The sequence below is a fragment of the Ptychodera flava genome, chromosome 17 (assembly GCF_041260155.1).
Source record: "Ptychodera flava strain L36383 chromosome 17, AS_Pfla_20210202, whole genome shotgun sequence".
Lineage (NCBI taxonomy): Eukaryota > Metazoa > Hemichordata > Enteropneusta > Ptychoderidae > Ptychodera > Ptychodera flava.
In genome coordinates, this window is record NC_091944.1 from 22,145,442 (window position 1) to 22,156,597 (window position 11,156).

The 11,156-nt window shown below is 39.3% G+C and overlaps 1 protein-coding gene across 2 annotated transcripts; it reads left to right on the forward strand.

Moving 5' to 3' along the window:
• Positions 1-625: 625 nt before the first annotated feature.
• Positions 626-5,391, forward strand: LOC139115780 (elongation factor 1-alpha). Of its 2 annotated transcripts, none has more exons than XM_070678137.1 (7): positions 626-749; positions 2,074-2,271; positions 2,507-2,686; positions 3,264-3,560; positions 3,785-3,935; positions 4,123-4,379; positions 4,642-5,391. In XM_070678137.1, the coding sequence occupies exons 2-7, from the start codon at positions 2,128-2,130 to the stop codon at positions 4,996-4,998; spliced, it is 1,386 nt and encodes a 461-aa protein (XP_070534238.1). In that variant the 5' UTR covers positions 626-749; positions 2,074-2,127; the 3' UTR covers positions 4,999-5,391. The 2 variants fall into 2 exon arrangements, with proteins under 2 accessions (XP_070534238.1, XP_070534239.1); XM_070678138.1 differs by having other exon boundaries at positions 745-976.
• Positions 5,392-11,156: the final 5,765 nt, after the last annotated feature.

The window sequence follows — 11,156 nt, forward strand, 5'->3', positions numbered from 1 at the left end:
GTTACTCATAAACTAACCTAATATCAAACATAAGATTTAAAGACATTTTCATGTTTACAAACACTGATTTGTCATAAATGATTAATTCTTAAGAAGTCACAGACTTTAAGATACAAATGTATCAGTTTTTGATACATACATCCATACACACACACACACACACACATACATACATAATGCATGTAGGCTATGTAGGTGTGAGGAGTGTGCGCGCGCTCATGTGCGCTATGTAAGGACGGGGTGGGTTCAGGCAAAATTTTCGAACCAAAAAATTGGGATTGGCGCACAGTGTTCTTTGAAAAATTTGCGGGGAGATGTGCTCAAAATTTCTGATACCTGACGCAATTATTTTGACCCCCCCGCCCATAAATAATGACGGCTCCCTGACTACCTCTGCGTAAGTAGGCCTATGTCTCTCCCATATTGCGAATGATGCATGCTCTCAGCAACTTTTCATATGTTATCATTAGACTTAAAAGTGAACAAATTTTAATAGAATTCTGAACAAACTTACTAAAACGAAACCAGAACTCTAACATATCGATATAATCGTCCTCGTGCTTCAATCAAAATGACACTCACTCATCGTTCCTCGAGCGATCGCAGCCTTACTACAACATTGCGCAATCAAGCTAGGGGGTCGACTACATTGTTGAATGACGTCATTTTAAGGACCCCTCTAAGGGAAGTATTTATATACCACGTGACTTCCTCATCTACGTCCTCTTTTTACTCGTGGCACAGACCTGGTAAGTGGAATTTTTATACGTCGGATTTGAATCCGCCGAAATCATCAGCATACATGGGAAAACTGATCTTTTCCTTACCAGTTTCACTTAACCATATATTTTAAAGATCATATTTAGTGTTTTTGACGCAGATGGTCGTGGGGTTTAGACGAATTCGGTTAACAAAATCCACAGTCTCAGCACGAAAGTGGACGCCATTCAAACTCTTCGTGTCGGAACTATTTCAGGCATGTGTCTCGACAAAAAACTTTTTCTGAAAAAGTCTGCCTCTTCAGCAAATCCAACAAACGTTTTCCAAACTTTGGGAGAAGAATTGCTGTCGCAAAGTTCATTTGTATGACGTTTTTGTGAAAATCTTGCAAAGTTTCACGTCCAGCCGGTTGAACCGGTTTGCCATTTTTGTTTCAGTTACTAAGGGCGTAGTTGAATATTGCACAATACATAGCAATTATCAAGTAAACTGATCCAAAGCGTTAGCATGTTAACGCAATTCCAGGTCAGAACACTTCGAAAATTTCTCATATATTAAGACAGTAGACCGGCACTTTCAATTTGTCGTTAGAAGCGAACCGGGAAGCCTCGTGTGACAAAAATGGCGTCTTGACGTCTTGGGTGCGGTGATCTCCTAAAAACAGATTTGAAGCGAATGTCCATATTGTATTCTTTGTGGTTTGGTGTGGTAAGAATTTCAGACAAAAACTCACCCAACTGCTTCCCATCATTTAGCATCTGAATGTCTTTTTAAATGTGATACACACAGTATTCTCAATTAGCCCACGTGGTAGCTAAAGTCAGCAGCCCTATTGTATATTCAACATGCCGTGTCGCGACTAGGGGGCCCCGATAGGGCTTCTCTCTCACCTCCGTACATGAGTTGTAGAGTTATGTTTTATGAAATTTTCACGTCTCTTCTATCGTCTAGATCAGCATGGTTGTTGTGTTTTCAGTATTTTGTGCATAGCAACTCAATGAAGTTGATCATCGTTACCCGTCCTATCCGCGGCTTAGCTTAAAACGTTGAGGTGGCCTCACGTCGCCGCAATTTTTTTGAAGTTTACAGACTGGTCTGATAAGTAAAAGCTCTCAGTGTAAGCGACAATTCTCATCGGAGGGAAACATTCCAGAGAAAATTTCATTTTAAAGTCTCCAATATTGAAGAGGACTTTTGAATTTTAAAACTGTGAAGACGAAGTTCCATGTCCTTTTGTTCAGCTGACTGTCATTATCAGTAGGGTCCAATGGTCACATAGTTATTGCATCAGTCACGGGGAGGTTTATGACACAGCATATTGAATTGCAAATTTTCTTTCATTTTATTTTACAGTAGAGTCAGCTTTTTTGTAAGATCTCCACGTTCTGAACCCTCACAAAAACCAACATGGCAAAGGAAAAGATCCACATCAACATTGTCGTCATCGGTCACGTAGATTCTGGTAAATCTACCTCAACTGGCCATCTCATTTACAAGTGCGGTGGTATTGACAAAAGAACCATCGAGAAGTTCGAGAAAGAAGCTCAAGAAGTAAGTCTGAATAAATGTTGTCAGAAGAGGTGCCTCACTTTGCTAAACTTGCCAGTGCCAAATTCGCAATTTTCTAAAGACAAATTTTGTCGTGCCTAACTTGCCTGTGGAAGCTTTTCAGCAAATTTGTTATCTGATATTTGTGTTATTTTTGACATTTGTATAATATGTTGAATGTACCCAAAAATTATATATGCGATGCTAACCTAAGATGTTGCTATTTTGTCATCTGTAGATGGGCAAGGGCTCCTTCAAATATGCCTGGGTTTTGGACAAGCTGAAGGCTGAACGTGAACGTGGTATTACCATCGACATTGCTTTGTGGAAGTTTGAAACTGAAAAGTATTACGTCACAGTTATTGATGCTCCAGGCCATCGTGATTTCATCAAGAACATGATCACTGGTACATCTCAGGTACGGTTTTCTCAAATATATTGCAAAGATTTCTCTTATCCGACACTGGAGTCTGTTGTCATATTGTTGGATATAGTGATTCTGTTTCAAGTTTGGAGCACGATTCTAAAATGTTCAGAGCTTCACGTGCAGCAATGAACATGCATTATGTGGAGCTTTTGTCTTCTTCAAAGATCCATATCATGGCAATGAATGCAGGGTTCTCCGCAAGTGGATTTTGATTATCTCGGAATGGGCCAACCGTCTATAGAGTTAACATATAGGGATGGCGACGCAGCTACTTTGAATTTAAGAAATCTTGGGTTATTTGTTTATCAAGAACCAAAATTTGCACGATGACCCAGAATTTTATTCTTGATTTTGAAAGAGTGGTTGAAAGATTCCTTGAGGAGAGTGAGAAAAAAACTGCAAGTCTTTCACTTCTTTCGAGGCACATACTACCTTAACCCTTTCACCCCCAGTTCCCTGTGTACAGGTCTAACTTTACCATAGAAAACAATGGATTTGGCACAAACCATGGTTGTGAAAGGGTGAAATGTCTTGTGAAAAATACTGACACATTGCTATCTTTGTACAGGCTGATTGTGCTGTGTTGATTGTTGCTGCTGGTACTGGTGAATTTGAAGCTGGTATCTCCAAGAATGGCCAAACCCGTGAACATGCTCTCCTGGCCTACACCTTGGGAGTGAAGCAATTGATTGTCTGTGTCAACAAGATGGACAACACAGAGCCACCATACAGTGAAGCACGTTTCAAAGAAATCGTGAAGGAAGTGTCCACTTACATCAAGAAGATTGGTTACAACCCTAAGGCTGTTCCATTTGTACCAATTTCTGGCTGGCATGGAGACAACATGTTTGAGGTGTCTGACAAAGTAAGTCTGTTTCTTTAAATTATTCTGTTCCAACCACAGTTGCCAAATTTTGGCTGAAGCACTTTAGAAGATGAGTAGATGTCCACAAATAGTATTTCACAAAGTAATCATAAAAGTAGGGGAAGCTACACCTGGAGTATTAGATAAACAACTCACTACACAGGGTAACTTGTGGTGTTTGGTGATGAAATGACTGACATTTGCAATTTGATTTTCTTCACCAGTTGGGCTGGTTCGGTGGCTGGAACATTGAGCGCAAAGAAGGCAACGCTTCTGGCAAGACCCTGATGCAAGCCCTTGATTCCATCCTTCCACCAAAACGTCCAACCGAAAAGCCGCTGAGATTGCCACTGCAGGATGTGTACAAAATTGGAGGTGAGTTTTCAAAGGTATTACACTCGCAGAATTCATACAAGTCAATTTGGCAACTATGTGCATATCTGTCACTGTCATTGAGGCATAAAGATAATCCTATGTGCATCTCCATCCTTGCCACCTTGCGTTTGGAGAGCCAGTGAGAAGGTCTGTTGCACATTTTAATTATCCCTTGCATACATTTCAGGTATTGGAACTGTCCCGGTTGGCCGTGTAGAAACTGGTATTCTCAAACCAGGTGTGGTTGTGACTTTCTCCCCTGCCAACATCACCACTGAAGTCAAGTCTGTGGAAATGCACCACGAAGCTCTGACGGAGGCTCTCCCAGGAGACAATGTTGGTTTCAATGTGAAGAACGTGTCTGTGAAGGAAATCCGCCGTGGTATGGTGGCAGGAGATAGCAAAAATGATCCACCCAAGGAGGCCAAAAATTTCACTGCACAGGTGAGGACTGTGTTAAATTTGTGAAATGGTCGTGAGGCAAATTATCAACAAGAGGGTTTGCATACCCACACAGTACAGTGATGTCTGTTCTATACGAAATGTCTTCAACACAGCCTTTCAGCACCGCATCGTGCTGGGGATGGCATCCTTATTTGGGAGCCTTTCCAGGACAAGACTAGTGTACCATGTTTTAGGCACTAATGGTAGTTCTGACAATGTAATGTTATGTTTGACAGCTTGTTTCTGATCAATCCACACACAGGTTATTGTGCTGAACCATCCTGGTGAAATTCATGCTGGCTACAGTCCAGTGTTGGATTGCCACACCGCCCACATTGCCTGCAAGTTCAACGAGCTGAAGGAGAAGTGTGACCGTCGTTCAGGCAAGAAACTTGAAGATAACCCTAAGAGCGTGAAAAGTGGAGATGCCGCTATTGTAGAGATGATCCCTTCCAAGCCAATGTGCGTTGAATCTTTCGCCGATTACCCACCCCTCGGTCGTTTTGCTGTCCGTGACATGAAGCAGACTGTTGCCGTGGGTGTCATCAAGGCTGTAGAAAAGACCGAAATCGGTGGTAAAACTACAAAGTCTGCCCAGAAGGCCGGCAAGAAGAAGTGATGGCAACTTTCCATACAGCATATTACTGGTGTTGCAGATGACAATAAGCAAAAGAAACCGAACTCTGAAACAAATTCAATGAAATGCTTTGTCAAACACATGTGCAAAAGAAATTTCAAATCTTATGTTAGATTTATAGTTTTCTTTTTAGTCGCCTGGATTTTGACCAGTAAACAACACTGGAAGCATTTCAGGCGGAAAAAGCAGCCAATCCTTTTGTTAATGTCAACATGTACCATTGAGTAAGCCACGAGAAATGAAAACTCCAGTAACATCTTTATTTTATGTGAAACTGAGCATAAATAAAAAACGAAAATAACTCTGTAGAAAAATTGCAACTTAGCCTGTGTCATTTACTTTCCAATAAATACAAGTAAATATATGCATGATAAATTGTCTTTATGATAGTCTTTCTAGCCACTGCTAATGAACTCTCTCTCTCTGTGCGCAATTAACCCCACAGATTTACATGAGTAGAACAGGCCCACTTTTTATACCTTAAATCTTTCACTGCCTACCCAACTTGCAAAATTTACATCAGAACTCTTTGAAGGGCAACCTGACCATTTTCTTGGGCTAGAGAAAACAGATTTTTTTTAGCAAAACTAACAGAGGTGGGAAGGGAATTACTTTCTGAGCCAGCAAAATCTCCCACTGCTTACATAGTTGCAAGCAGCGGGAGATGGATGCAGGCCCACATTTAACTGTCTGTCCACAGCAATATAAGAGGCATTACATGAGCAGGAACAAATCCTGATTGGGTTTCACATGCTGTCAGGACAACTCTCAAAAATTTCCGGTAAGCACTAAACATTTGGTGCGTGGATGTCTATGTATACTTGTCACAATTTCCAAATTTGCTAAAAGGTGAAGGAGGATTCTGAGTAACAATTTGCTCCTGTCCTTGTGGAAAGTGGTGCTTTCAGCAGACTGAATTTGCAGTTGACGAGTTTCTTTCTGCCAATCTTCCTGCTGTGATTTCAGTGTTCTCCCCAGAGCTATTATAGAGTGGTGGCCACCACTCTATAATTTTTGGTAAACAATAGAAACTCATTACCATAACAATTACATTTATTGTTATGCAAATTAGCCGCCACTCTATCAGAAAATCCTGGGGAGATCACTGGATTTGAAACCTAGTATTTCCTTATATACAATATTTATGGTCGGAAGCAGGGGGGAAAAAGTACAAAGTCAAACTACACAAAATGTTTATGAATATGATGACATATCTTAAAAAAAATCACAGGTTGCAAACCACATGACGAAGACCTCTTTCTGAATGTCTACACAAAGTTGTATCTTGGTTTGACCCAATGCTGGATTCAAATAAAAATCTGTTTACACCCCAAAGAACTTTGAACAAAAATGGCTACCTCATCATGCACGGGTTAGGTCAATTTTCCTTCCCAGACGGTAACTTGCATTTAAATTGTCTTGAAATGACGGTCCCACTGCCCCATGCTATATTTTATTAACTGCTGTGTGAGTATACACCTCGATCTCTGAAAAGTTTTGATACTACCAGTAATTTAGCTGAAAACCATGAAACTGGGCTAACTATCAGCAGATTTGCTGCTGCCTAATTTCATGGATGGATAACCTGATGAACAGAGAATTCTCACTACCTTAAATAGCTTTTAGCTTATGCAGGGGCAAAGTACACTATTGAAATGCATTGTGGCACAGTCGAGAGGGACTGTGGTTGTGGCTAAACAAGTCTACTTCTCACCACAGCAATTCAGTGTGTAGAGTTTGAGATGGCTATCTCAAAGATACTTATTACACATATGTAATTGCTGTCATGGTAGATAGCTCTGTTTGTTTCTGGCATTAAATTCCTGTATATGCTAAAACTTCAATTTTGCTCCTGTAACCTTATGTGTTTTACCTGTAAGAAATCTGCCATATTGGAAATATGGTCAACTGACCACCTGGTTGCTTTTAAAACCCTCTTAGGGGGCACAATTGTATTTAACGTACCGATGGTTGACAGTCACATCATGTCAAATACATGTATGATGATCACCCAGAGCAAGTGGAGCTGTGTAATCAGCGGAAAAAACATGGGGGAAAACATCTAGTTCAGTGTGAAGGTGGACCACAGGGGACACATGCTTGTTGTTTATTTGTGTCTGTTTGTTTGTGTGTATGTTTGTGTTTGTTTATTTATTTTTAATAAAATAACAGCGAAAAGCTGTTTTGTTAATATTTGTCAATAAAGAGCAGTTTATTTATTTGTTTGTTTATTTATTTGTTTGTTTGTTTGTTGGTACGTATTTCCGATGGTTAGGGTTAGGCTTAAGTTAGGGTTAGGGTTAGGGTTAGGCTTAAGTTAGGGTTAGGGTTAGGCTTATTCACTCCCTCTATATATTGAGACTCAATATATAAGGGAGTGAATAAGTCTAACCCTATTACCCTAACCCTAACTTAAGCCTAACCCTAACCCTAACCCTAACCCTAACTTAAGCCTAACCCTAACCCTAACCATCGGAAATACGTATCAACAAACAAACAAATAAATAAATAAACAAACAAATAACTGCTCTTTATTGACAAATATTAACAAAACAGCTTTTCGCTGTTATTTTATTAAAAATAAATAAACAAACAAAAAACATACACACACAAACAAACAAACAGACACAAATAAACAACAAGCACGTGTCCCCTGTGGGTGGACTTAGGCAAGCTCTGATATGTACAATTAGTAGAACATGGGGGTTTAGAGGTGTTCTTCAGAATAGGAGATATGCTGTGTGAGGTGCTTGTTCTTTTCTCCAGTGCACGCTGCATCCCGTCATGAAGAGGGGAGACAAAGCATGCTGTCCAATGTACCTTTCAGTCATGTTCAGAAACCTGATATGCTGAGATTGAATGTTTTACGCAGCATTCACAAACACCTTGTTCTGTTGAGACACAGAGACTGGATCTTGTTCATGGGACGTGATCCAGGTTGATGCCTAAGGGTGTCATTAAATACCTGTATTTTTTTCCAGTGCCATTTACTTTTTAGGACTTTTTACTTCAGATACAACCCAACACATATTTCATATCAACTATTTCATATCAACCAGGGACTTGTTTTGTTTCAAGTCTCCCTACACTTCCCCAAATATTTTATCCCCCAACACACCACTCGATATTTTCAAATCTCTCCTCTCATACCCCCACACTCCAAGAGGTGTTTGTGAACGTAGCCTCATTTGATGCATTGATGTAATACATGAAATATGGACTCAAAAATAGAATGATTTTTATCATCAAATGGCGAATTGACGGGGTCCAGACACTTCACACCAAAACCAGTTCGCCCCACACAACTTCGTCCCAAAACCATTTCGTACCAAAACCACCTCGTCCCAAGTACTACTTCGCCCAACCCCACTTGGCCCCAAGTACCACATCTTACTAAAACCACTTTGCCCAAAGTATAGTACCATCAAATCGTCCTGAAACAACGATGTTACGACGTATCATTAGGTTGTTTTTACCTGCAACTTGGAAGCATTACAGTTATGTGTTAGGACATTTTGGCTACCACGAACCATTTATGTTGCATGAAACCATAAACGATAGAAATAAGAAAATAGAAACACGCAAATGCTACAACTCAGGGCCTTGCGCGGAATTGCACGATGTCAATTTCGCGAAATGCGTACACTTTCAAGATTTCAGTCCCAGGATGACAGAAAGGTGGTTATTTTCAGCTTTACCAGTCAGCGATAAGTTTCAGGCAAAGTGGTTTGGGGACATGACTTTTGGGCGAAGTGGTTTTGGTACGAGGTTGTTTTGGTGCGAAGTGGTTTTGGTGCGAAATGGTATGGGACGAGATGGTATGGTGCGAAGTGGTTTTGGTGCGAAGTGTCTGGGAACCCGAATTGACAATCACTTATGCAGTTTATAATTTTTTTTGAGCATGTTTCTAAAACCTGGATTTCCTGTTTAAACCTGTTACTTGATAATTTCTAAATTCAAAAGTTGTACAGATGAAAATAATTCAAGTTCACTCTCAGTCAAATGACTCTACATCCTGCGACGTCATCAGCAATTTAACATTGAATGTTACGGAATGTGCCACATTTGACATAAGAGTCATATAATAAATATATTCAACCACATTGGGTTGAGAGGTGCGTTGGATAAATAAATTCAACTGGTGGCATGCATATTTTGAAAAAAACATACAATTTATTTACCTTCCTAAAATACCTATTAAAATTTAATACAATAGGCAAAAACTTTATTCATAGTTTGGCAAAACTTACATGTCGCCATACAAAGTTTTCCTTTAGATTCAAGTACAAGTTGCTACAAGTAGTTTTACCATGTCTGATGCATATTGCACTCACAAGGGTTTATTGGCATTATCTTCTGGGCAAGTTGAAGAAATAGAAATACTGTTCTCTTAATGAGGCCATTTAAAGAAAATTCTGTTTGTTGTCCTTGGATGTTTGAAAAACCTACCAGCCAGCCAGGGAATTAGAAAACAAACAGACAAAAAACAAAAGTGTATTAACAAAGCTCAATTTTTATATGGTTTCTTTTGGAAAAAATGATATTTGTATTTGTAATAGTGTTAACATTGTGTTTGTTTTCTTAATTTTCTGTGAAAACCTACCAGCACACGGACGGCAAACAAAGAATTTTATTTAAAGTGCCTGACTATATGCCAAAATCCCCGCAGATAATCAAATAACGTTTTCATTCTATAGATACCCTGTTGTGAGCATAATGTGGCAGTAACGCCATCTCTACAGTGAGTGGCTCAAGAAAAGCCTTGAAGGTTCACATGTATCTACGGATGCCAATCTCTTTTTAACCATTTTCCTGCCAAGTCCATATTTCACCATCTGGTCAAGATGGTTGAAATTGATGTAACACAACATATTCCATATGGTGTATATTAACATAATAGTGTACATTTGAAGGCTGTTGAAAACGTAAATACTGTAAACTTGATTTTTTGGACTAAAGATGCTATAACATACCAAGAGAAGTGGGTGAAATACGTCATGTTTTGGCTCAATACCGCCTTTTACTGACTTGGCTGATAGGGAAGTGATACTGTCTGGCAGGAAAAGGGTTAAGGTAGAACACACCTTGAGACACAAATTCAGGAAATTTTTATAGCACATTTTTGATCTATCACTTGTGAGGGCTCATTTTGAAGGTCATGGAGTAATTAAACTTTTCGATGGCTTATTTTTGTTGAACTAGAAAATTTTACTTTTCCCTGTAAAGTTAACTCTGGGATGGCAGCCATTTTGAATATTAAGCGTTGGTAAATATTCGACAATTTGTTTCGCTAATGCAAAAATTTGCACTGTAACCCGAAATTATTATTCTTGATTTTGAGAGGGAATGATTTAAAGTTCCTGACAGAAAATATGAGCAAAAGTCGAAGCCTTTCTATTGAGAGGCGCAAACAACATTATTCAACAACATTCAACACTCAGACATCTGCAGCAGACAGGCAAAAGAAAATCAGATGATGGGATACATATATAAAATCTACGCCATCATAACCTTTGCCTTTAAGATATTGTCAGCAATCATAACTTGCTTTTGAAAAATAAATGCCTTTCCCTTGATTTTGTGGATCATAAAAGCACAATTCTGTCACTTTGGGAAAGAAAGTGAGACATTCAGTTATCCCAAGAGAACCACCAGAGAACTAGAAAACTTCACTCAGAAATGTCCTTTTGTGCTATTAGGCTGTTGATATACCCAATTCCTTAATTCCATTATGCTTTCCCTGAATTTAGGCTCAGATAAAAAATGAAAATATCTTATGTGTGGAGTTCATATTTCAGCGTGCCATTCACAGAGGGCGCCCTTCAACACAGCCAAAAGGGTGTGAAGGTGGCATTTTCGCACTTTATGTATGTACCATGTGAAGTGACTGAATTTTCAAGTGGTATTTACAACTCAGATCATGGGAAATTCCATTTAAAGTGGTCCATTTTCCACTGTATTGACAGCAACAAGAAAATCCAAACATTGGACGGAAGAGAAAAGCATGCTTTCTGCCTATACACAAAGATTTGACAAAAGCAAATGCCAGTCTATATCAACACTGGTACACTCTGTTGCCCGTATTCAATATGCTTTCAAAAAATACTTATTTTACAAGCAGTGTGATTCACAAGGTTTTT

Bases quoted from the DNA above. Each gene is read 5' to 3' on its own strand.
- LOC139115780 (XM_070678137.1), top strand. From the start codon at position 2,128: ATGGCAAAGGAAAAGATCCACATCAACATTGTCGTCATCGGTCACGTA. The intron at 2,272-2,506 runs GTAAGTCTGAAT...TGTCATCTGTAG, and splicing joins TCGAGAAAGAAGCTCAAGAA to ATGGGCAAGGGCTCCTTCAA. The intron at 2,687-3,263 runs GTACGGTTTTCT...ATCTTTGTACAG, and splicing joins TGATCACTGGTACATCTCAG to GCTGATTGTGCTGTGTTGAT.